This window comes from Pipistrellus hanaki (genome assembly GCF_964339955.1).
Source record: "Pipistrellus hanaki genome assembly, chromosome: 2".
In the NCBI taxonomy this organism is placed as follows: domain Eukaryota; kingdom Metazoa; phylum Chordata; class Mammalia; order Chiroptera; family Vespertilionidae; genus Pipistrellus; species Pipistrellus hanaki.
Window position 1 is genome coordinate 2,504,393 of NC_140504.1, and position 25,633 is coordinate 2,530,025.

At 56.5% G+C, this 25,633-nt stretch overlaps 2 protein-coding genes across 3 annotated transcripts in view; both read left to right on the forward strand.

Annotated features, from left to right (window-relative positions):
• MORC3 (MORC family CW-type zinc finger 3) overlaps positions 1 to 2,695 on the forward strand; it is a 50,195-nt gene extending 47,500 nt beyond the window's left edge. For both annotated transcript variants that reach the window (XM_084873602.1, XM_084873603.1), the window contains exon 17: positions 991 to 2,695. In XM_084873602.1, coding sequence (XP_084729728.1) covers positions 991 to 1,144 — 154 coding nt within the window. In that variant the 3' untranslated portion in view covers positions 1,145 to 2,695. The remainder of the gene's footprint in view (positions 1 to 990) is intronic.
• A 4,472-nt stretch (positions 2,696 to 7,167) lies between these two features.
• Positions 7,168 to 24,934, forward strand: CHAF1B (chromatin assembly factor 1 subunit B). The gene is made up of 13 exons (XM_084873639.1): positions 7,168 to 7,341; positions 8,012 to 8,144; positions 10,457 to 10,574; positions 11,120 to 11,223; positions 15,094 to 15,190; positions 17,284 to 17,368; positions 19,115 to 19,208; positions 20,140 to 20,209; positions 20,291 to 20,382; positions 21,333 to 21,486; positions 21,577 to 21,984; positions 23,463 to 23,551; positions 24,242 to 24,934. Exons 1-13 carry the CDS (start codon positions 7,216 to 7,218, stop codon positions 24,373 to 24,375), a joined length of 1,704 nt encoding a protein of 567 aa, XP_084729765.1. The 5' UTR covers positions 7,168 to 7,215; the 3' UTR covers positions 24,376 to 24,934.
• The last annotated feature ends 699 nt before the right edge of the window (positions 24,935 to 25,633 follow it).

Here is a 25,633-nt window from a genome sequence, read left to right on the forward strand (position 1 = left end):
TGTCCGTGGGCCACAGTGCAGGTTATTAAACTGGACACTGAAGCATTGCAGATGACTCTCGTACACTAACCTTTGAGTAACTGATGATTTTTTATTTATTTTTTAATCCTCATCTGAGGATACTTTTTCCCCATTGCTTTTAGAGAAAGTGGAAAGGAAGGGAGGGGAGAGAGAGACAGACAGACAGACAGACATCGATGTGAGAGAGAGACATTGGTTTCCTGTAAATGCATTTAAAAAATGGATAGTCAGTGACCTTTAGCATGAATTCTTGCATTTTAAAAAGTCTTGTTTACTATTAATTAACCCAATGTTTTATGAACATCTTTGATCACAGAACCATTTTTTAAAATTATAATATACATTTTATTGATTTTTTTACAGAGAGGAAGGGGGAGGGATAGAGAGTTAGAAACATCGATGAAAAACATCCATCAGCTGCCTCTTGTAGACCCCCTACTGGGGATGTGCCCGCAACTAAGGTACATGTCCTTGACCAGAATCGAACCTGGGACCCTTCAATCCGCAGGCCAACACTCTGTCCACTGAGCCAAACAGGTTAGGCCCCAGAACCATTTCTTTCTCCTCTTACACAGTGACGGATAGCTCACAGAACGTGTGCTAGGGAACAGTTCTTTCTTCACAGGCGGCAGAGTCAGAGATGCACTCTTACTCTTACACCAGCCAGGATGCTCGCTGTTGTCACAGTTTTCTAGGAGATGAGTTACGTATTTTGCCAGTCCATGTTTTCTCCAGGCTCAAGTCAGAATTGTAAACGTTGGAGCCAAAGAGCCACTAGGGTTATGAAACACTACTGACTACCAATAGATACATAATTATTACATTGAATTATAGTGATTAAATTGGTGGACTAATTTCCCCTTAAGCATTATGCCCTACATGGATATTAAACTGTATTGCACTGTTTATCTACTAAAGGTAATATTTGGTTTTTATTTCTTTAAATAAATGTAACACTTGTATTTGCAGCTTCAAACTGCGATCTCTCCGAGTTAATGTGGGACAACTGCTGGCCATGATTGTACCTGACCTCGATCTGCAGCAAGTGAATTACGATGTTGATGTCGTCGATGAGATTTTAGGACAAGTTGTTGAACAAATGAGTGAAATCAGTAGTTCTTAAAGTCTGTATTATGCGAGATAATAAAACTGTTTGCTCAGTCCTTTTGGTTGTCCAGCTGTCAGAATGTAAATCATTTTGTTTTATAGATGTGTGATAGGTGGCAGACTGAAGGACCATAATCTTTCCTGTATCCTATGCATTCAAATGTGGCCACAGACATGCGGACACATTATCACACCATTTGAAATGCCTGTGAATCATTGATATTGAGCAACTGAATAGCTAACTCATGTTTCTGTTTTAAAATGTAAATATTTGTAACTAAGTCTGCACATATTTTTTTATTGCCCCAAAGGACATAAGTGTTTTTCACCAAGAGGTTTTCAGGTTGCCCCTAACCTTGTGCAATCTTTCCTGGTTTCCCAAAGTATTTTTATCTGAAGTGAGGGCTGTGCCATACATAAATGCAAATGGGAATGCTACCTTTGGTTTTCTTACAGAGAAGTTAAATCGGCGTTTGTAAAAAATGGACGAACTCCTGATAAGTTGTAAGTGAATTGAGCATTAACGTTTCTTTTCAATAAGTGCTTATCTCCTGGAATATTTTTTTCTCATGAAAATAAGGTAAGCAGAAACTGTCTCCATCCATTTTGCTGGGATATTTTCTGTGCTGAGATTGCCAATCATTGTTCAAGTGTTTTGTTTTTTAAAAAAATATATATTTTATTGAGTTTTTACAGAGAGGAAGAGAGAGGGATAGAAAGCCAGAAACATCGATGAGAGAGAAACATCGATCAGCTGCCTCCTGCACACCCACTACTGGGGATGTGCCCGCAACCAAGGTACATGCCTTTGACCGGAATCGAACCTGGGACCTTTCAGTCCGCAGGCCGATGCTCTATCCACTGAGCCAAACAAGTCTCTGCTCAAGTGTTTTTATACAACAAAGAAATAATCTTCAGTATAAAAAATTATCAAGTATATTAACTGTCTGACCATGTTTACGTGCCCATTTTTGGCTGCTGAGCATGGAGTGGGCACAATAATTGCTAATATTCCTTTGAATGAATTTCCTGTGCAGCCTTTTTTATAAAATCACTACAGGTGAATGTGCGTTGGGGAAGACAATCTTTCTCAAACACGACTGCACACCTTTCGTTGTGTTACAGATTAAGTGTTCTGTGTCCTGGAGTTAAGGAACAAATCGCCCTAAGATTACAGTATCACATGCCATAAATAATGCTTTTTTTGGTCCCTTGTTTTGTGCAATTTTAAAGAGATGGCTTTCTATTAAGTTTAACTGTATATATAATTAATTTTCCACAACTGAAATGTGCATTATTTTTTCCAATGTTTTATCATTGCTATTTATTTTTACTTTTGTTTTTGAACATTCAGTACATGTTTTTTTTGTATGTATGTTTAATTACATCTCTATCATATAGAATATCAAATTTTTACTGTACATTGTTCTAGAAAAAGCAAATAAATGATTGTTTTATTTGCTTGATAAATCGAAAGTGTATTTTTGGTATGAAGCTGGTTTTCTGTCACAATTGTATCTGCCCAAAACTTAAAAGTTCTTATAATAAAATAAAAATATATATGATGCCTAACTCTTCAGATATTACTTTTTTAAAAAAATATATATTTTATTGATTTTACACAGAGAGGAATTGAGAGGTACAGAGAGTTAGAAACGTCGATGAGAGAGAAACATCGACCAGCTGCCTCTTGCACATCCCTCACTGGGGATGTGCCCGCAACCAAGGTACATGCCCTTGACCAGAATTGAACCCCGGACCTTTCAGTCCTCAGGCTGACGCTCTACCACTGAGCCAAACCGGTCCTGGCCAGATATTACTTTTAAAGACTTCTGCATTCAAACTATATTTTGAAAACTAAAATTGTGTTCCTTAAGAACCCTAAGGTTGAGCTCATTTTACTACAGTTCAGCTTAGAAGACTTGAACTGCTTCCACTAGACTGAGACCGAGCTATTGAGCGAGTGTGAGCATGAGTGCTGTAGCTGCACTCCGCAGAGCAGTGTGTGTCTATACCACTCGGACTAAAGAAGCTGTCCAAATGACAGCAGTCCACGTGTGTGAACATCTATGTAGCCATTCTTCTGGAATTTGCTATTTTTTCCTTTTTCAAAAAATGCATTTTATGGATATTATCTGGCTTAATGGGGAAGTATTTACATATTTTTCACCCTTTAAGAAAATATTGCTAAGTTAGGGCTCTTTTGAAGATATGGCTAGATGTTTTTTAACTGTTCTAGTCAACAAAGAGCAACGTTAGTGAAGCTTCAGGGTCCCAGGAGTCCAGCAGAAGCCGCCTGTGGGCTGAGGAGGTGGTGGAGGGGCCTCACTCAGCCTTCTGTGGGGCAGGTTGTTGGTTCGGCCGCACTTCTGGAGACGGTTGACAGCACGGGGTTCAGGCTGGTCGTTTTGCCGGTTTCACTTCTGCTGGAGCTGGTGGAAGGAGGCGCGAGTGCAGGGCTCTGTCTGGATGTTGTGATCAGAGTTGGGTCATCCTCCAGTGTTTGCCCACAAGAACCAGACGCTCCTGGTCAGAGGGATGCCTTGTCATGGGTTTTAGGTTTGACATTCTCGATGTCACTGGGCTCGACTTCAAGGACAGTGGCCTTCCTAGTAGGGTCTTCCCAAAGATCGCATCTCTGCATTGCAGGCGCTGCCTGGCTGCCTCATTGGAGAGAAAGATGGCTAACGAGTTGGACCAAAGGCCTTGTGGACTCTCATGGCACATACCCCATGTGGGTAGAGGAACCTATCTTTTTTGTTACATTTGTAAAAGTAGTGAATGAGGGCGGTATTGCTTAATCTAATTAAAAACAAAACAGCATGAGAAGATAGTCCTCAATCCCAACAAACTCTCTATATATAGTCAGCTAAGGCTACAAACTCAATAAAAGCTCCGAGCTGACACCGGGCCCCACATTCCTCATGTGCAGATGCTGCTGCTGACAGTACGTGGTCCGGATGGGGCCACTTTACCTTTTTATTGTAATTCCTCGCGTACGTGACTACAGGAGGTCGAGGACAGTCTTATTGATTGAAATTCTGGAGACTAAGGCAAGGCCCGATACAGGCTGCAGCTCAAAGTTCGCTGCACCCGTGAAAGACAGGCAGTCAGGCGGTCTCAGAGTTCCTGTCTGGCAGGACCGCCCTTTCTAAGTTCCCCGAGGGCAGGTCTGAGTTGGCCTCAGCGTGCGGCGCGGTTGCAGAAAACACGAACCAGCTCGGGAAGAAGCGATGGAAGGAATGAACGGATGACTCGCCCCTTCTCCCGCTGCGTGCGCTCCCGGAGCCAGCAGGAGCCAGCCAGCCCTGATTGGACGACTCAGCGGCGCGGGACCACCACGCTCGGCGTCCGGGGCGGGGCGTCCTATGGCCCCGCCCAACGAGAAACCGGGCGTCCTGTGGCCCCGCCCACGGGAGGCGGGGCCTGCGGCGCGCGGGAATCGGAGCGCGCGCTTGAGCGGCTGAGTGGCCGCGTCCCTGTAGGTGAGTTCTCGGCGCTGCCGGCTCCCGCGGCGCCGTGGGTCTCTGGGCCGGGCCGGGCCGGGCCGAACCGGGTCGAACCGGGCCGGGGCGAGAGGCTCTCGCTGAGGCAGGCGGCGGGGGGCGGGCTGCCTCCGGAGCGGCGCGCGTTCGGGCGGCCGGTTCCCGCCCCGGCCCCGGCCCCGCGCGGTCTCCTCCCCGCCGGGCCAGGCTCGGCTGCCGGGGCGTGCGTCCTGCCCCTGCGGCCGGGAGAGGGCCCCTGCCCCCGAGGCCGTCCCTGCGGGGCAGGATTCCCTGGCAGTCTCGGCCCTTCCCTTTGCAGCCCGGGCAGCCCCCTCTCCCCTGTCCCCTCCTCCTGGGGCTCCTCCTCCGTGACCCCGCTTCCTCCCGCGGCGCCTCCTCCCGCGGCCCCTCCTCCCGCGGCCCCTTCTCCCGCAGCCCCTCCTCCCGCGGCCCCTCCTCCCGCGGCCCCTCCTCCCGCGGCCCCTCCTCCCGCGGCCCCTCCTCCCAGAGCCCCCTCCTCCCGCGGCCCCTCCTCCCAGAGCCCCCTCCTCCCGCGGCCCCTCCTCCCGCGGCCCCTCCTCCCGCGGCCCCTCCTCCCGGGGCCCCTCCTCCCGGGAGCCCTCCTCCCGGAGCCCCCTCCTCCCGGGAGCCCTCCTCCCGCGGCCCCTCCTCCCGGGAGCCCTCCTCCCGGAGCCCCCTCCTCCCGCGGCCCCTCCTCCCGCGGCCCCTCCTCCCAGGGCCCCTCCTCCCGGGAGCCCTCCTCCCGGAGCCCCCTCCTCCCGGGAGCCCTCCTCCCGGAGCCCCCTCCTCCCGCAGCTCCTCCTCCCAGGGCCCCTCCTCCCGGAGCCCCCTCCTCCCGGGAGCCCTCCTCCCGGAGCCCCCTCCTCCCGCAGCCCCTCCTCCCGCAGCCCCTCCTCCCGGAGCCCCCTCCTCCCGCAGCTCCTCCTCCCGCAGCTCCTCCTCCCGCGGCCCCTCCTCCCGCAGCCCCTCCTCCCGCAGCCCCTCCTCCCGCGGCCCCTCCTCCCGCGGCCCCTCCTCCCGCAGCCCCTCCTCCCGCAGCCCCTCCTCCCGGGAGCCCTCCTCCCGGAGCCCCTCCTCCCGGGAGCCCTCCTCCCGGAGCCCCCTCCTCCCGCAGCCCCTCCTCCTGCGGCCCCTCCTCCCAGGGCCCCTCCTCCCGGGAGCCCTCCTCCCGCAGCCCCTCCTCCCGCAGCCCCTCCTCCCGCAGCCCCTCCTCCCAGAGCCCCCTCCTCCCGCAGCCCCTCCTCCCGCGGCCCCTCCTCCCGCAGCCCCTCCTCCCGCGGCCCCTCCTCCCAGGGCCCCTCCTCCCGGGAGCCCTCCTCCCGGAGCCCCCTCCTCCCGGGAGCCCTCCTCCCGGAGCCCCCTCCTCCCGCAGCCCCTCCTCCTGCGGCCCCTCCTCCCAGGGCCCCTCCTCCCGGGAGCCCTCCTCCCGCAGCCCCCTCCTCCCGCGGCCCCTCCTCCCGCAGCCCCTCCTCCCGCAGCCCCTCCTCCCGCGGCCCCTCCTCCCGCAGCCCCTCCTCCCGCAGCCCCTCCTCCCAGAGCCCCTCCTCCCGGGAGCCCTCCTCCCGCTGCCTGGCTCCTGGGAAGCGGGGTTCCCTCGCTGGCCCCCTGGCTCCCTCTGCGCGCCCCAATCCCCACTCAGCGGGGCGGGGGCACAGCCGGCGGCCTCCTGGTTTCTCCGCCCGCGTGTTCCATTTTGCTTTTCCAAGTAGCGGGAGAACAAACATAACAGCCAGGGCTCAACAGAGCATTTTAAAAATATATATTTTTATTGATTTCAGAGAGGAAGAAAGAGAGAAACATCAATGATGAGAGAGAATCATGGATCGGCTGCCTCCTGCATGCCCCCTGCTGGGGATGGAGTCCGCAAACCCGGGCTTGTGCCCTTGACTGGAGTTGAACCTGGGACCCTTCAATCCACAGGCTGAGGCTCTATCCACTGAGCCACACCAGCAAGGGCTCAACAGAGCACTCTAGGTGCAACTTGCAAGGTGTTGTGTCGGGACATATTTGCATGCTTTCCGGTGCAGCGTGCATTAAAAAAAAAAAAAAAAAGTGGTTGATTTTAGAGAGAGAGGGAGGAAGAGAAAGAGCGAGGGAGAAGCATGATTTGTTGTGCCACTTACGTGAACTGTTCATTGGAGGTGCCCTGGCCTGGCCCCTGCCGGCAACCGTGGCGTATCAGGGACGATGCTGTAACAAACGAAGCTATCAAGTGCGTTTTTAGTGGTTAGGCTTTTTTTTTTTTTTTTTTTTTTTAATTTTATTGATTTTACACAGAGAGGAATTGAGAGGGATAGAGAGTTAGAAACGTCAATGAGAAAGACACATCGACCAGCTGCCCCCTGCACACCCCCCACTAGGGATGTGCCAGCAACCAATGTACATGCCCTTGACCGGAATCGAACCCGGGACCCTTCAGTCCCCAGGCCGACGCTCTTCCACTGAGCCAAACTGGCTTTGGCTGGTTAGGCTTTTGGCTCATCGTGAGGGTTCACATTCCCGGCTCTCCTCTTCAATTCATTACCGTTTTCAGTTTCCTCTAGCGTCTCTGGAAGAAGAACGGTGGCCACGACGGGCGAGGATGAAGGTCATCACTTGCGAGATCGCCTGGCACAACAAGGAGCCGGTGTACAGCCTGGACTTCCAGCACGGCGCGGCCGGGAGGGTGCACAGGCTGGCGTCCGCGGGCGTGGACACCGCCGTGAGGGTGAGGGCAGACCGGACAGCAGCAGCAGCACAGCAAGCCCCGCCGAGGCAGCGTTCTCCAGTCTCACATTTCTTTTTTTTTTTTTCCTAATACATTTTATTGATTTTTTTTACAGAGGAAGGGAGAGGGATAGAGAGTTAGAAACATCGATGAGAGAGAAACATCTATCAGCTGCCTCTGCACACTCCCCACTGGGGATGTGCCCACCACCAAGGTACATGCCCTTGGCTGGAATCGAACCCAGGACCCTTCAGTCCACAGGCCGACGCTCTATCCACTGAGCCACACTGTCCTCAGCTCCAGTCGCACATTTAAAGCTCATGCCAACCAGCTCTAGCTGCTTCCTCACCTCGCCCAGCGGGATCCACTCTCAGGGCCCGGAGGGAGCAGTGAGACCGGAGAAGGCTGCTTTCTCCGGGGGTCACCTTCTAGATTGAGGGGCTTGGATCCCTGTGGCTTTAGAACCTGAGCCAGGTCCCTGTGGGGGAACAGTCCGGACTAGAACAAGGCGGGAGGGAGGGCAGGCAGCAGTGGGACTGTGGGTCTGCGGGTTTTATGTTCCAAAAGGAAAGCTACGCTGTCTTCCTGGCAATGGGCGCAGTGTCATTTCCGGGTGCGGAGCGGCGGGCGCTCACTCTGCGGCTCTGGCTGCCTGTTTTGGCATCACCAGGTCTGGAAGGTGGAGAAAGGCCCGGACGGGAAGGCCATCGTTGAGTTCCTGTCCAATCTGGCCCGCCACACCAAGGCCGTCAACGTCGTGCGCTTCTCTCCCACTGGGGAGATCCTGGCCTCCGGAGGAGATGGTGAGTGTCCTGTGAAACCCTGAGGCGGGAGCCAGGCAGGGCTTGTGTATTGCAGAGGCCCCGGACCCGTGTTCTGGGGGCCGGAGCAGCTGGGGCAGCAAACACACGCTGAGAAGACCTGTGTGAAAATGCCTCCTGCCCACGTGCTCCCCTGGGCTGGCTCGGGGACAGTACGAGGTGTTTCCCTTCTGACGGAGTCTCCAGGCCTGTGCCGGCCTCGTTGGATTGTCAGTGTAGAATGTAAAGTGACCACAGTCTGACCCACGGGTCTGTGTAACCAGCTAATGAATTGGTGTAGGACAGTGGTCGGCAAACGCATTAGTCAACAGAGCCAAATATCAGTACAACGATTGAAATTTCTTTTGAGAGCCAAGTTTTTTTTTTTGTTTTTTTTTTAAAATAAATATATTGATTTTTACAGAGAGGAAGGGAGAGGGATAAAGAGCTAGAAACATCAATGAGAGAGAAACATCCATCAGCTGCCTCCTGCCTACTGGGGATGTGCCCGCAACCCAGGTACATGCCCTTGACCGGAATCAAACCCGGGACCCTTCAGTCCCAGGCCAACGCTCTATCCACTGCTGACCCTGGAGGTGGGAGGCGGGTTTGTGGCTGCCGAGGGCCTGAGGCTACTCTGTCGCCTCTCCGTGCTATTGTCCCTGGGCCCATCCCCACCTGGTCCCCTGGAGAGGCGAGTGCTCTGGCTCCAGGGAAGATGCCAGACCCGGAAGCAGCCGCTCAGAGGGCGGGTCCACAGCCACTCAGAGAGCGGGTCCACAGCCGCTGGGCTAACCAGGAAGAGCGTCCCACAATGAGCCACGCCCCCCATCAGTTCTTGAATCCCATGCACTAGGCCTCTAGTTTGTATTGCCTATCTCTAGTCTTCAAACTATATAAAAAAAGTAAGTCTTTTTACCATCCCTTACCTCTAGAACAGTCTGGAAGCCAGTGCAAAGTAAACCAGGAATCTCAGACTTTGTTCACAGGAGGAAAAGAGACTGGCTGTAAAATTCAGTGCCCCTGTGTCCTGAGGGTGGGCCCAGATGGGAAGGGTGGGGGGTGGGGAGTGGGAGCGCCCCCTGGCGGCCTGGCCGAAGTCTTCCGTGAGGTTGCCCTGGGCAGCAGAGCCCTTTGGCCCTGGAGGCCCAGGAACCTGCTGTTGGCAGTGGAGTTTGTCCTTATGTTGGGGCATCTGCTCAGCCGGGCTCCAGGCTCCAGCCATAGGAGGGGTCCCCGTCCCCGGCGTCTGGGCAGTTCTCAGGGGGAGGCGGGTCTGGGCAGAAGGTACTGTGAGCGGACTCAGAACGCAGTGGTCAGGGAGCAGACAGTCGATGACGTCAGGCTAATGTGTGAGATGCCTCCACGATATTAATCCTGACACGTGGGCTTACTGCGGGCGGGGCGTTGTGCTGTGAGTGCTTCACGCCTGTTAACACATTTAATCCTCCCAACAGACCCTGTTTTTATCCCCATTTTATTTCATTTTTCTTTATTTAAAAACTTAAATCCTCACCTGAGGATATTTCCCCATTGATTTTAGAGAGAGTGGAAGAGAGAGGGAGAGACAGGAACACTGATGTGAGAGAGCCACATCGATTGGTTGCCTCCTGCACCAGCCCGACCAGGGCCCGGGCCAGAGAGAAGCCTGCAACCGAGGTACGTGTCCTTGACCAGAATCGAACCAGTGATGCTTCGGTCCACAGGCTGACGCTCTGTCCACTGAGCCAGACCTGCTGGGCTGTTACCCCCGGTTTACAAGTGGAGATGGAGGTGACTTGCTGAAGGTCGCACAGCTGGGAAAGATTTGCCATCCATGGTGTTGGTGGCTCTTGGTTGCCGTTTTGTTTTTTTCCTTTTAATTTATTTAACATTTTTATTTATTGAGAGAGAGAGAGAGAGAGAGAGATTTGTTGTTCCACTTATTGATGACTCACTGCTGGATGCGTCCCCGTGTGTGACCTGGCAGGGGCTGGCACCTGCCACCTTGGCATACGGGGAGGACACCGTGACCAAGCGACCTAACCCACCAGCGCGGCTGCCTTTCCTCGGTTCTCTCTCGGTTCCGCCTTTTGGCTTGTGGGCCGCGTTGCAGTGGTGTTTGGCCCGCCAGGACCCTTCTGTTTAAGGCGACTTGTCTCGCCCTGATCTGATGAGTCTGATTGGGGCTTTTAGCTCAGCAGGCAAACCTGTCTTCCGCTCGGCCTTAGAAGTGAATGGCCGTGGCCGCAGGTGGACGAGGCTCCTGGGGTGTGAGGGCCTGAACCCCGGCGCCAAGGTGGGGTGGAGCAGCCTGTCCCGTTGCGTCCCGCCAGATGCGGTCATTCTGCTGTGGAAGGTGAACGACAGCAAGGAGCCCGAGCAGCTGGCCTTCCCGGACGAGGACGAGGCGGAGCTGAACAAGGAGAACTGGACGGTGGTGAAGACGCTGAGGTGGGGCAGGGCTCGTCCTCCGAGGACCGCGTATCTCACTGGAGACTGTCCTTCAGCGGGACGGAAACAAGAGAACGGTTTTAAAAGAGAAAAGCATGATTAACATGGGTTTCCTTAGTTTCTGCTAAGAAGTAAAATCGAATCAATTGTAAAGACAGATATCTCTTTTTTAAAAAATAACTATTGATTTTTTACAGAGAGGAAGGGAGAGGGATAGAGAGAAACATTGATGAGTGGGAAACATAGATCATTGCCTCCTGCACACCCCCTACTGGGGATGTGCCCGAAACCAAGGTACATGCTCTTGACCGGAATCGACCCTGGGACCCTTGAGTCCGCAGGCCGAAGCTCTATCCACTGAGCCACACCAGTCAGGGCAAAAGACAGATATCTGTGGACGTGAAGGTGGTCGGTTGTCGCTGTCGCTAAGGTAGCCCCAGCAGCAGTTCCTACCATCCCATCCTAACGCGTGGCCCCTCAGTTTGCCTTTAAACGTTTTATCCTCTCTCTCTCCTCTCCCCCACCACCCCCCACTCGGACCCCAGGGGCCACCTGGAGGACGTGTACGACATCTGCTGGGCCGCCGACGGCAACCTGATGGCTTCCGCCTCCGTGGACAACACGGCCATCATCTGGGACGTCAGCAAAGGTAGCGGATAGGCTTTGTTACTATCTGTGTGTGTGTGTGTGGGGGGGGGGGGGGGCGGCATCCGGTGTGTCTACCAAGCCTCACCTGTCTGTCTTCACGGCATCAGAAGCACTTCTTTAAGGAGCCCAAACGGGTTGGGCGCAGCAGGTTGGGGGTTAGCCCGGGTGCCGTGCATCCAGCTCAGCTTGCGGCGCCCAGGCAGGAAGCCTGGGCCTAGGGTGGTGTCCCGAGTCCCCGGTGCCGAGCAAGGTGGGTGCCCCGTGCCCGGGAGGCGGCCGTGGAGGGACAGGCTGACCCCTGCCTTCGAGGCGCTGAGATCTGGGGAGATTGGCTAGTCTCCATCCAGGGGCACTCCCTGCTCCGAGCTCAGAGGCAGGACCATGGTTCCATTTCAGGAGGTGAAGGCACCTCGCTGCTTTAAAAAAGTAATTTATTGATGTCGGAGAGGAAGGAAGAGGAACATCCGTGATGACAGAGAATCACTGACCGGCTGCCTCCTGCAGCAGCCGATGCCTCCCCTGCAGCCCTTTCCTCAGGCCTGTGTTTCCTCCCTCTCTCCCGCAGCCCCGTGCCCTGGGGGAGGGGTCTTGCCGCCACAGCCCCCTCCCATGCCCTCTGCACCAGCTGCTCCTCCGGTGCTGTCCTCTCCTCGCCTCCCTCCACCATCCCTGTCCCTGCCCCTCTTTCTAACGGAGGATGTGTCACTTCTCGTCCCCAAATCTGGCCTTGTCCTGCACAGCCTGCCGGCGCCCGGCGATGGCCTTGGACGGGCCAGCATGCCGGGCACTGGCGAGGTGCCGGGAGAGCACAGGACGAGGCGGCAGCCCCCTGCTGGGGTGCCGGGTAGCAGAGGCGCTGTGCGGGTCGGGCGTGTAGGTCATTCGGAAGGCTCACGCGTGGGGTTTGAACCGAGGCGTGAACGGATCTGGGGAGCAAGCGGTGTGCGGTGTTTTGGGGAGAGCATGCCGGCGGTGGGAGCAGCAGCGCCGCGGCCTGTGTGTGGAGGGAACGGACAGAGGACCGGAGGGGGGTGGAGGGGCGGGGGACTGAGGATGGAGCGGGAGGCTCGGGCCACGGGGTTGGAGATTGTGTCCCACGTGTGACCGTGGTGTCGGAGGGTTTTGAGCAGAGCCTGACGGGACTTTAAAAGACGCCTCCAGGTGGCGTGTGGCCAGCGGGTCCTGGGAGGACACAGGTGGGAGCGGGACGCTGTGAGCGGCGCAGGCGTGATCGGGGGGTGACGGTGGCCTGGGCTGGGTGCCGGGGACGGGAGGGGCTGGGAGGGGGTGGGACATAGTTTGCAGAAAGAGCGGACGGGGTTTGATGCATTGGCTGTAACTCTGAGCTTTTTGACAACCAGGTGACTAGTGGAGCCATTTCCTGAGCTGGGCCACGGGGAAGTGTGGGAATCGGGTCACGTGTCAGACCTCTGCCTTGTGTGGGTAAAGTTTTTTTTCCCCCCAATATGTAGCATAGGCAACTTATTTCAAGTCAATATTTAAAATTTTTTTATTTTTATTTTTTAAAATATATTTTATTTATTTTTTCACAGAGAGGAAGGGAGAGGGATAGAGAGTTAGAAACATCCATCAGCTGCCTCTTGCACATCCTCTCCAGGGCATGTGCCCGCAACCAAGGTACATGCCCTTGACCCGAAACAAACGTGGGACCCCTCAGTCTGAAGACCGACGCTCTGTTCACTGAGCCAATCCGGTTTCTGCTAAAAGTTTTTTATTTTTATTGATTTCAGAGAGGAAGGGAGAGGGAGAGAGAAACATCCATGATGAGAGAGAATCATGATCAGCTGCCTCCTGGGGATCCAGCCTGCAGCGGGGCCTGTGTCCTGACCAGAATCCAGCCGTGACCTCCTGGTTCACAGGCTGATGTTCAGTCACTGAGCAGTGCCGGCTGGGCTATGGGTGCATTTTTGTTTAAGGAATTCCTCATGAGCCGATTCCTGCTGCTGCCCAGCGCCTCGGCCCCTCCCCTCCACAGTGTGAGTCCTGTCTTCAGGGGAGCATGCCGTCTGGCTGTCACGTCCCGGCTGTCACATCCGACTGTCACATCCGTCAGTCTCAGGTCTTTTAGCTGCTCCGCCTTTGACCTCTGGAGCCCAGGGCCCACTCTCCCATCACAGCCGTCGCCCTCCGTCCTCAACACCTTTCCTTTCTCCCCGGAGCCCTCGTTCTGAGCCCCGTTTCCTGGTCTGGGAGCCCCAGCCCGTGCTCCCCCGGGGGCTGTCCATCAGCTCTCACTCCCTCGGCCCTTTCCAAGACAAACCCCGGCCGGTTGGATCGGGCTGACGGTCTCCTTCCGGTTCCCAGTCCCAGGCTGAGCGCAGCTGGTTTCACACCTGCCCCCCGCGGCTGGGCCACTCCCCAGGCCTCCCACCAGCCTCAGGCCGGTGTTCATGACCACCGGGAGGCCGGTCCCGCTCCTGTTCTCCCCACACCCCCTTCGTCTCCCCGGCCCCGCCACCTCAGCAGAATGCCTGGACAGAGTTTAAGGAAGGAGGAGCGGGGGTTAGCCTGAAGCTGCGCATTGTACACTGGTCGGTGCTGGCAGCTGTGGGGCCAGCTTTGGGGGATGGAGGGCAGAGGGCTGGGGGATGGAGGGCAGAGGGCTGGGGGGTGGAGGGCACAGGGGCTGGGGGATGGAGGGCAGAGGGCTGGTGATGGAGGGCACAGGGCTGGGGATGAGGTGGGAAAGGTGGAGGGAGGGAGCAGAGGGAAGGCCGTCTCAGAGAACTGGTCCTGGTTCCCTAGCATGGCCAAGCCTTCATGACTTCCCCTCCCTTCTTGGTGTGTGCCTGGTTTTCCTCCTACCTCCCCTTCCCCTTCCCCCACCGTGAGCGCTGCTGGGGTTCAGGCCCTCGTCCCCCATCTGCTCTACCCTCACCTCCTAACCAGGGCACTCTCCATGGTCTTCTCAAAACCTCACTTTTGCCTGGCCAGTTTTCTCAGTGGTTAGTGCACCGGCCTGCGGACTGAAGGGTCTCAGGCTCGATCCCCATCAAGGTCACGTATCTGGGTTGCAGGCTTGATCCCCAGCCCCAGTGGGGGCACGTGTGGGCGGGAACTGGTGGATGTCTCTCTCACATCCATGTTTCTGTCTCTCCATCTCTTCCATTCTCTCTAAAAGTCAATGGAGCCCTAACTGGTTTGGCTCAGTGGATAGAGTGTTGGCCTGAGGACTCAAGGGTCCCAGGTTCGATTCCAGTCAAGGGCATGTACCTTGGTTGCGGGCACATCCCCAGTAGGAGGTGTGCGGGAGGCAGCTGATCGATGTTTCTCTCTCATTGATGATTCTCTCTATTCTTCTCCCTTTCTCTCTGTAAAAAATCAATAAAATATATTGAGGATTAACAAACAAACAACATCCCCAAAAGCCTCCAAGTTTCATCTTTACAACCAGGTCACCCCTCTTGGCGTTCCTTTGAGCCGCACGGGTCTTTTCCTTGCCCAGGGCTCCTGTGCCCACCCCCTTCCGCCTCATCTTGTCCGTTTGCCCTTTACCTTCCCCCTGGCGGTCTGCAGTTATCGCATTGCTCCATCTCCTCGTGCGTCTGCTTAGACCACCTTTCCCTCCATGGCCCCTTCGCCCTACCTGGTCCCGCCTGCCTGGTTCCGCCCAGCCTCCCTCCTCTGTTCCACGCTCCTGGTGCAGTGCGCCTGCCCGTGGGGTGTCCACTGCCGGCTCCGGCGGCTGGGGCTGGGCAGGACCGTGTGGCCGAGCCTGACCCAGTGTTCGGGGCAGTTTCCTGGCCACCTGCTGACGGCAGAACAGGGTTGGGACAGTGACCCGGAGGCTGCGGTGTCCGCGCTGGCGCTGGAGCAGTTTTGGTTATGCTGTCGTGTGTTTCTCTCCTAGGACAGAAGATCTCTATTTTTAATGAGCATAAAAGTTACGTACAGGGAATTACCTGGGATCCTTTGGGCCAGTACATCGCGACCCTGAGCTGTGATCGGTACGTGAGTACTGGACAAACGGTCTTTATATCTGTTTACTTAAAAACTTCTGCAGAGGCATTTTATCACAACTCAGCCACTATAAGCAGTGGTCTAGCTTCGGTTCTTTGAGTCTCATTTCATGGAAAGATTTTGTTTTGTCATTCTTTCAGTAAGAAAAATTGGAAACTGGTGAGGCAAGTGTCTTACCCGAAGTTAGTACCTAGTAAGTCTATGGAGTGGGTGGATGTCATAGGTCGATGCTCAACCACTGAGCCACGCTGGCCGGGCTAGGTGAATGAATGCAGAAAGAGCTTGGAATTAGATCTGAATTTCATGGGCAACTTTTAAAGAAAAGGTCTTTTATAATAACTACTAGAGGTGGGGTTCCTCGACCTGGTCTGTGCCTCTCAAAATCTGGGACCCCTCGGGAGATGTTGGAGAGCTGGTTTCCTGCAGGCCTGGCCGAGGGACCCCACCAGTGCACGAATCTGTTCACCGGGCCTCCAGTATGCATATGAGACCTTTGGTTAATCTCTTCCCACCCTCCTCCTTGCCCCTCTCTTCTGAGATTCATCAGTCTGTTCCACGTTTTCTTTCCTGTGGTTTCTGTTCCTGCATTGAGCATCTGCCCCCTGGTGGTCAGTGCATGTTATAACTGCCGGCTGGTCAGCTGGTTGCTTAGGCTTTTACATATATAGACTAGAGATCCAGTGCATGAAATTTGTGCATGGAGGGGGGCGCTTCAGCCCAGCCTGCACCCCCTCCAATCTGGGATCCCTATCTCAATCCAGGATCACTGGCTCCTAACTGCCTGCCTGCCTGCCTGCCTGATTGCCCCTAGTTACTCTCCCCTGATGGCCTAATTGTCCCTAACTGCTCTCCCCTGTTGGCCTGATTGCCCCTAACCGCCTCTGCCTCGGCCCCTGCCACTGTGGCTTTGTCCGGAAGGACGTCTGGTCTAATTAGCATATTACCCTTTTATTAGTATAGATCAGTGTTTCCCAACCTTCTCTCATGATGAGAATCACCTGGTGGAGTTGTTAAAACACGGATTCCTGAATCCCAACTAAGAAGTGCTAAACTAGAATTTTTGAGAACATATAGGTAAAATTGCATACCTAACTTAGTGCTCTGTATATAACATCTGTCTTAGAGCACTAGTTAAGTATACAATTTTACCTATATGTTCCCAAAAATTCTAGTTTAGCACTTCTTAGTTGGGATTCAGGAATCCGTGTTTTAACAACTCCACCAGGTGATTCTCATCATGAGAGAAGTTTGGGAAACACTGGTATAGATGACTTAAGCAGAGGTACCAATAGTAGGAGTGGATATTGGTTTCCTTTTGTTGCCACTACGGCGATTTTAAGGAGACTGTTGAATATAAAAGTAAACTCTTGTGCCTTTTGAAAGGAGGACCTCCTCCTGTGTGTACTGGTGTAATCACATTGAGTTTTGTTCTTAGAACAAATAATTTTTTAAAAATTAGGAGTGCCAGGCATATTACTCGTCATATGCCTGTGATAGTCAAAATGGTCCTTCTCAGTGTTCACTCACTACTTTTCATCGCAGCAGGTCTCAGTTCAGGCCTGGGCATGAGAGTCGGGGGGAGCTGGTGTGTGTTTCCCCGGAACCTGTGACGTCCCAGATGTCATGGTTTCCCGCTCTGTGTGGATTCCGGCCGGCAGGAGGCATGCTTAGCCAGTGGGAATCCTGAGTTCCCGCCTGCAGATTGGCCTGTGGTGCTATCTTCCTCTTGCAAATCCCTGAGGACCGGGCTGTTCCACGAAAATTAACCCACAGCCGTACCAATTGCCGCTGGGCCCGAGGTCCGGGCCTACGAAACGAGGCCCGGCCTGGAGACAGTCTTACCGGGGAGCCGGGACCCTCCGTGAGGGAGGGAGGGATGCCTCCCTGCGCCGCGCTGACAGCTTCAGGCCGCTCAGACCTGCCGCTCAGACCGCTCCTCGGAAGGACGCGGTCACGGGGAAAGGCACTGTAAACGGTTCCAGGCCACACGGTACTAGGCGTCCTTCGTTTGGGTGAGGATCGCTTCTGTGGGAGGCAGATCGTTGGCCAGAAGAGTGAGACCGGACTTCCTTTCCCCCAGGACCCTGCGGGTGTACAGCACCCAGAAGAAGCGCGTGGCCTTCAACGTGTCCAAGATGCTGGCGGGCGCGGGCGCCGAGGGAGAGGTAGGAGAGGCGCGGCTCTGCGTGGGGCCGCGCTCCGTGGGGACGGGGCGAGACTGAGCTCCTGACTCGCAGCCAAACCTGAGCCCAGTGAGGCCCCCTGGGCCGTCGGGGCGGGAGTGTGGTGGGCCGGCCTGTCTGGGCGCAGGGCCGTCTGGGGCAGGAGAGCCGAGAAGCATTAACTGTTAACCAGGGAGTTCCCTTTTTAATGACGCAACCTGTAACGGGCGCGTACTCTTTCACTAGGACGTGTCAGTACGTCACGCCCGGAGGACGTAATTTCATGTTATTTTTTTTTTTATTTATACTTAATGAAAATAAATGAAATATATATATTTTCGTTTATTTATATATATAAAGCACAAAGGAAAACACAAAATTACAAAAAAAAAATAGAAAAGAATAACGACAAAAAAAAAAATGGACACGTCGAATTAAAAAATTATAAATTTTACAAACAATGATAAAGATTACAAAAAATAGCCGAAACCGGTTTGGCTCAGTGGATAGAGCGTCGGCCTTCGGACCTAAAGTCCCGGGTTCGATTCCTGTCAAGGGCATGTACCTTGGTTGCGGGCACATCCCCAGTGGGGGCTGTGCAAGAGGCAGCTGATCGATGTTTCTCATCTCATCGATATTTCTGACTCTCTGTCCCTCCCCTTTCCTTCCTCTCTGTAAAAAAATCAATAATAAAAAAAAAGATTACAAAAAATATATACCGTCCCTCTCGGAGCGCAACATATATTTCAAGGACGTATTCATACGTCCCGATATTGTTTACATTTGACGTATTTATAGGTCCCACTTGGTTAACAGGTTAACATCTGCGGGAGCCTGGCCACCCTGAGCGGGTCAGTCAGCTGAGGCGGCAGGCCTCCGGGATTCCGGGGAATGGATTCCTAGGAGTGGATTTTTGGGAGTAAATTCCCAGGAGTGGATTCTAAGAGTGGATTCCAGGGAGTGGATTCCGATAGTAGATTCCAGGAGTGGATTGCGGGGAGTGGCGTGGGTGGAGCACGCGGGCTGGAGGATCCCAGCTTGAGGCACGCAGGCAGGTGGGAGGGGGTGGGTGGCCGGCAGCAGGCAGTGCAAATGGCATCTTGGCAGGAAGACGGAGGGCTCCGGGCACAGACAGCAGGGACCAGGCCCTCTGCCGGCTCAGGGGCAGGAGGGATTGACCTTGGGAAGAGCTGGCCCTATTCCCGCAGGAATGGAGGCTGAGGAGGCAGGAGGGAGCCAGCCAGTCGGGTTTTGGCCCAAACGGACGGAGCGCCATGCAGGCCTCGGGCAGGTGTGGGCTGGCGGGGCGGCGGTCGCCGCTTTGGGAAGTGAGGGCGATGCTGCCCTGGCCCGGTGTTCCTGCAGTGGGTGCGCACGGCACTTCCACAGGGTTCAGGAGGGTGGTTGGAAAGGTGTGATTACCAGCTTAATAATCAACTACAATACATCCTTTCAAAAAGGCATTTGTTCTGGTGGGAATTCTCAACAAGCAGAGAGCTCCGGCCATCCTCTTACTCTTTCCCAGTCTCATCCCCACACGAACCAGTTACTCACATACATGTCCACACATGTGCCCACACACGTGCACACACAAGCTTTCCTGAACGGAAGGCCGATCCGTTCATGCCCCAGGAGTGCGGGTTGGTACTCGTTGTTTCGGTTCCGGTGACGATCGGCAGTAGTGGCGGCCGCACGGAGGGAAGCGGCCTGTCTGCCGGGGGCGGGGCTGACGCTCGCTTTGTGCCTCAGGCCAGGAGCTACCGCATGTTCCATGACGACAGCATGAAGTCCTTCTTCCGGAGGCTGAGCTTCACCCCCGATGGCTCCCTGCTGCTCACCCCAGGTGCGTGGCGGCGCGTCCCCTCGGAGGCCAGGGCACCTCGGACGTGTGGTTAGAACAGGGCGGGCACTGGAGGGGAACGTAAGAGGGACCCCGAGGTGGGCGAGGGAAGAGAGGGCGTTAGCTGCTGTGCAGGTGGTTTTCCTGAGCAGTTAGACTAAGAAAAGCAAGATAAGGAAAAGTCTAGAGAGCACCCCATTTTGTAAAGTAAAGAAACGCCCACCACGTGTGTATGTATGGTTGTCATGGTTACGTAGCCTGCAGGAAGTGCACGCTGGCCAGGTGTTTATCCTGGGATGGAAGGAAGGATGGGCGAGATGCTGCCGCCCTCCTGGTGGATACGCAAAGGTCACATGTGTGAGAATGTGCGTGCATTTGTGTGTGTGTGTGTGTGTGTGTGTGGGCACGCGCGCGCTCAGCAGCAGAGGACAAGACGTGTCCAAGAGCAGGTGTGTCTGTCGGTCGCTCTCCACTGGGTCTGGCTGTGCCAAGTGCAGCGTGGGAGGGTGGAGCAGAGACGTACCCCCTGGACAGTGTGTGTGCGACTGGGACCAAATACAGTGGGGTGGCCCCAGAGCGGTCAGCTCTGCAGGGCTGGGGCTGCGGCAGAGGGCTCTCTCCTGGCAGCTCCTGGCTCCACCGGCCAGCCTCAGCCCTCGGACGGCAGTGAGGTCAGGACTCGGGCCTGGCCGGGGGCTGTGCCCTCAGGTGGCCGTGCCCTCAGGTGGCTGAGCTCTCAGGTGAGATGGCACCCAGGTGAGGACCAGTGGGTAGAGCCAGTGGGCAGGTGAGCCCAAGGGTGCGGGGTTTGTATTTGATCCCAGCTGCACACACACTGTCCAGGGGGTACGTCTCTCGGGAAGGTCACTTTAAGCCGGAATTGGCTGCTTGGGTGTGCTGGTGGACCGTAAAATAACAGCCTCCCTCCTGCCAGCCGGATGCGTGGAGTCAGGCGAAAACGTGACCAACACCACGTACCTCTTCTCCAGGAAGAACCTGAAACGGTGAGCCCGAGGGACCGGCGGGGACGTTTGCCCTCTTGCTTTGTTGAGCGGCGGTCTCTCTAACCCCTGGTTCCCCCCCAGGCCGGTGGCGCATCTCCCGTGTCCCGGAAAAGCCACGCTTGCTGTCCGCTGCTGCCCCGTCTACTTTGAGTTGAGGCCGGAGGCGGAAACAGGTACATGTGTCTCCTGTCGGGAGGTCAGCAGGGTGGGTGAGGTTAGACCTTACCTTGGGGGAAGGAGGGGCCTGTGAGTTTGGCTCCGTTTAGTTACTCGGAGCCGGCACAGAGGCTTCTGTTAGCAAACTGTGTGTCTGTGGTTGGCAGCGTCTAGAACATACAGTCTCTGTTTAGAGCAACTTAGATGTATATATATATATATATATTTATTGATATCAGAGAGAGGGAGAGAGAAACTTCAATGATGAGAGAGAATAATTGATGAGTTGACTCCTGCACGCCCCCTACTGGGAATCGAGCCGCAGGTGACCTCTTGTTTCCTGGGTTGCCGCTCAACCACTGGCCAGGGATCTCTTTCCTGTTCTTGCTTGGACCTCGGGTCGCTCCCCGACGGCACCGGCCAGTGCTCAGCTGGGAGCCCTGCTCTGGCCCCGCAGCTCGGGGCACCTGTGGGCGCCGCCGGGTGCCCTCCCGCCGCTGGGCCTGGGCACCAGGCGGTGAGCCGAGGCTGCGCAGCACTGCGTGCTGCTGCTCCCCTCCGCCCGGGGGCACTGGCCTTCACTGCTGACGGGCAGTCTGCGTCTTAAAACGTCGGAGGCTGAATCGGGCCCCGTCACTCCGAGGCTGGGAGCGGAGCTGTTCTCCACTCTAAACTCTTATGTGAATGAACACAATTAACCGGAGAGAGCATGAAAGGTCACTTGGTACAGTGTTCCCACGTGACCCTGGACTTCCTTCCCGGAAGTTCTCTCCCGTGTGCCCCTCGGTGATCCTGACACGGTGTCGTTGGTTCATGAAGTTCTCGTTCCTGCGTTTGTGTGTAAATAAAAGGAAGGCCTCCGGGCCTCTGCACGCTATTATAGAATCGGTCCTGTGTGTCCGGGGAGGGGCTCGGTGTGGGGGTCCGGCTGGTGCTGGTGTCACGTCCTTCCTGCCCTGTCCCGCAGACGGCCCGGCCCCGGGGCCGCTGGTGCGCCTGCCCTACCGCGTGGTGTTCGCCGTGGCTTCCGAGGACTCGGTGCTCTTCTACGACACGCAGCAGCTCTTCCCCTTCGGCTACGTGTCCAACATCCACTACCACACGCTGAGCGACATCTCCTGGTGAGCGGGGAGGGGGCTCTGACAGGGAGAGCGGCGGCGGGGGGGCCGGACGTGGTAAAACTCCACCCTTTCTCCTGCGTTGGGGCCAAGGTCCAGCGACGGCGCCTTCCTGGCCATCTCCTCCACCGACGGCTACTGCTCCTTCGTGACCTTTGAGAAGGGCGAGCTGGGGACGCCTTTCACCGAGAAGCCGGACCTGAGCACGCGGACTCCCGATACGGCGACGAAGGCGAAGTGTCAGACCCCACAGGGGTCCTCGCCGGGGCCCAGGCCGGGGGAGGGCACCCCGGCCAGCAGGATCCCGGACCCTGGCAGTCCCTGCCCAGCACCCGCTCCGGGGAGGCCGTCCGCAGCCCCAGCGCCCAAAGACCCGCCCGCCACGGCTGCCCCCGCCGGGCCCTCGGAGGAGAAGAGCCCGCCCAGCAGTCAGGCTGGGAAGGCGCCCCCGCCCCGGAGGGTCACCCTGCACACCCTGCAGGCCTGGAGCAAGACGCCCCGGTAAGGACCCCTGGACGGGGACGCTGAGGAGCCGGCAGCACGACTCTGTGCTGCCCCAGAGGGTTCCTTTTTAAAATATGATTTTACTGATTTCAGAGAGGAAGGGGGGGGAGGGAGAGAGAGAGAAAGAGAGAGAGAGAGAAACACCAATGATGAGAGGGAATTATGGAGCAGCTGCCTCCTGCACACCTCCCACTGGGGATCGAGCCACAACCCAGGCATGTGCCCTTGATGGGATTGGAATCTGAGATCCTTCAGTCCACAGGCCCATGCTCTAGCCACTGACCCACACCAGCCAGGGCTCCAGAGGTTTCTTCACCTCACTCCAAGCGCCGCCTCCTGGCTCACACCCCTCTGAGGGGTCCCTGCTTCTTATGTGACGCACAGGTGCGGTTCCACCTGCAGACCGTGGTCACACTCCTTCCCGGGTGCCTTCCTCTCCAGCCCGACCCCGAAAGCTAGGTCCCCAGAGCACACTCGGCCTGGGGGCCTCTGACCCCCTCTCCCCCGGACACTGGGACGCCGTGTCCTCCATCAGCCCTGCTTTCTTGTCACATGTCACATCCGGCCGGGACTTCTTTCTGCTGCTTCCCGTGAGGTCTAAGCCCCTGGGGTGACCCCCAGCCCTCCTGACCCTGTGACCCCCATTAGCTGCGCTGCCCGGTTTCCTCCCTGGATGTCTGGGGGGTCACCTCCGGGCCCACCTCCCGGCTGTTAGACAGACTGGCCCCTCTGTCCAAACAGAGTGCCTGGGGGTCACCGGAGGGCGGGGGTGACAGAAGGTGCCGGAAGCCCTGGGGCGGCCCTGCCTGCTCACTCCTGACCTCGCTGGCCAGTCCACCACGGGGTGGGGGTATGCGGCTCCCAGTCGGTCTCTAGACCAGCGATGCTTGGTTTCTCTCCTGTGTGTCTGGGCGGAGGGAAGGGGTTCTGGGAAATATTTGGGTATTTAAGTTTCTTCGCTTCATGTCTTACAAGCTTCTTGCAGTTGTTCATTTTGAAAAAGGAATAGTTGTTGGACATTCAGGTTGTGGGTTTTGGAAAGAACAGCTCGCAGCAGGAAGCTGAGCAGGGCTCTGTGCACACGGAGGGCCCGCTGAGGGGTAAGCTGACGTCAGTGCTGTGGTGACGTCATGTGGCGGTGACGTCATATGGTAGTAACAGCGCAATGATGACATCAGCGCCGTGGTGACGTCATGTGGCAGTGACGCCAGCGTGGTGATGATGTCAGCACTGTGGTGTCGTCATGTGGTAGTGACATCAGCGCGGTGATGGCATCAGCGCAGTGATGATGCCAGTGCTTTGGTGACACAACGTGAACGAGCGTGATCCTTGGTCACTAAGCCCGCGGTGTCTGTGTGCAGGTACCGCCTTGCAGACATGACCAGCTGCTACTGAGACGCCGCGGTTTGGGTCGTGGTGTCAGACACCCAGGCCCTGTGACAGGCACTCACCACGCCCTTCCCTTCTCTTATCAGGAGAGTGAACCTGATGCCCTTAAAGACGGATGGCCCGAATGCTGTGCCAGCCGCTGTGGCTTGCACCCCTCCCGCGGAGGCCCCGCCAGGTGAGGGCTGGTACTGGGCCCGTTCCCCTGGGGGTAGAGGACCTTCTCCTTCCTTTGGAAATGAACGTCCGCTTATGTCAAGTTGCTTCTGAGACACGAGGATGCGCCTGCTGAGGCCCACCCTGCAGACCCACTGGCCCGTTTGTTCTCGGGGAGCCGCTTCCCGGAGCGCACGGGGGAGCTGGGTGCCCCATGCCGGGCCGGGCGGGGCTTGGTGGGCTGTCCTGTGTGACGGCGGTCATTAGCACCCCCAGATGTTCCCATCCCCCCTCCTGACATCCTAACATGTCGCCAGCAGCGCCCGCCCTCCTGGGAGGCACAGTGGCCCTGGGGCTGAGATCCCTGGTGTGGACTCCATTCTAGGCACATGGGACCTGCCGGACAGTTTACTCCTTGTCTGGGCACAGAGTTTTAAAAAATATGTTTTTATTTATTTCAGAGAGGGAGGGAGAGGGAGAGGGAGATAGAAACATCTATGATGAGAGAGAATCATCGATCAGCTGCCTCCTGCACGCCCCCCTCACACTGGGGACTGAGCCTGAAACCCAGGCATGTGTTCTTGACCGGAATTGAAGCGGGACCCTTCAGTCCGCAGGCCAGGGCTCTGTCCACCGAGCCACACCAGCCGGGGCCAGGATCTGTTGTGCTGGCATCCGCTCTCCACTTAGAGAAGTCTTGCTTCCTTGGCAGCCTCGGCGGTCAGCGCTCCCGAGCCACCTGGAGACACGCGGGCCAGCCCCCCGCAGCGGAAGCGGCCCCGGCCGGCGGAGGACGGAGACGGCACCCAGGGCCCGGAGCCCGCGGGAGACCTGGCCTGTGCGTGAAGGCTGCGTGGCAGGGACCCCGTCGCTCAGGGAGGGCGAAGACCCCGGCCACGGCGTCAGAGAGCCTGGCTTCCGGGAGGGTCTGCTCCCGCCTCCGTGAGTGTCCCTGGGACACTGTCCCCGCCAGCCTCCGCCGCACTCCTGGAGCTGGGCCGCGGAGCCCGTCCCTGTGGACACCACTCGCTCCCCCCGAGCCCCGTGGCCGTGCGGACCCTCTGGGGGTGGCGGGTTCCGGGTGTCTGAATGGTTATTAGATTACCCTGTAAACAGTGGGCCAGCTTTTGGAAGTTCGTTCTGTTTGCGTTCTGATTTTAAAGGTGATAGGGCTCATTCTGAACAGGAAGCCGGCGTGAAGGGAGGAGCAGGCTGGCGGGGGGGGGGGTAGCTTTGTCCTCCCGTCCCCTGCTCTGGCATAAAAAACAGGTTTTACTCTCTTCTAAGGGGAGAGTTGAGGTTTTACTTGAGATACAATTTGGTATCAAATAGGTTAACTTTTTAGGTTGATTTTTCAAAGAAGAAAAAGGTAACGTAGTCATTGACGCCTGTGTCTCTGCTTTCTCTGCCCCGGGGTGGGGGAAGGGGAGAGGAGGGGGACAGCTCCTGTTTCTGCTGGGGAGACTGGGGGGGCTGTCACCGCAGGAGGCAGGGGTGGGTGCCCGGGGGCGGCCCGCGGTGGCGGGTGGGCCCGCGGAGGATGGCGCTGGGAAGAGCTGTCACCGCGAATGTCCGGGCACCGCAGAGCAGGTGGGGCCGGACTGATGCCGTCACTGGCGTGAGGAGCACGAGTGGCAGGTGTCCGGTGACAGGTGCGGTGCTGCCCGGGGCTGCCTTCCTCCTGGTGACCAGCACGAATGTGGTGCGGGGCCAGAGCTGCCCACAGTCTTGGACAAGGGCTGGGAGAGGCTCTGACTCCAGTCAGCAGCAGCAAAGAAAGGAATTGGGCCCGGCTGGCTGCTCAGTAGTTAGCGCACCGGCCTGTGGACCAGGGGATTTCGGGTTCAATTCTCAGCCCTGGTCAGAGCATGTGTGGGGAGGCAACCAATTGACGTGCCTCTCACATGGATGATTCTCTCCCTCCCGCCCGCCCTGCCTTTCTCTCTAAAAATAAATGGGAAAACTACCAGAGCCTCCGGCCGGCTAGTCCTGTGTTTTGACCAGTGGTTCTCAGCCTCAGCTGCATGAGGTCCCTCAGAGCTGGCACCTGCAGCACCTTCGTTCTTCTCCGCCCCTCCCTCCGCTGACACGCCGTGGGGGTGGG

Bases quoted from the DNA above. Each gene is read 5' to 3' on its own strand.
- CHAF1B (XM_084873639.1), top strand. From the start codon at position 7,216: ATGAAGGTCATCACTTGCGAGATCGCCTGGCACAACAAGGAGCCGGTG. The intron at 8,145-10,456 runs GTGAGTGTCCTG...GCGTCCCGCCAG, and splicing joins CCTGGCCTCCGGAGGAGATG to ATGCGGTCATTCTGCTGTGG. The intron at 20,383-21,332 runs GTACATGTGTCT...CCTGTCCCGCAG, and splicing joins GAGGCCGGAGGCGGAAACAG to ACGGCCCGGCCCCGGGGCCG.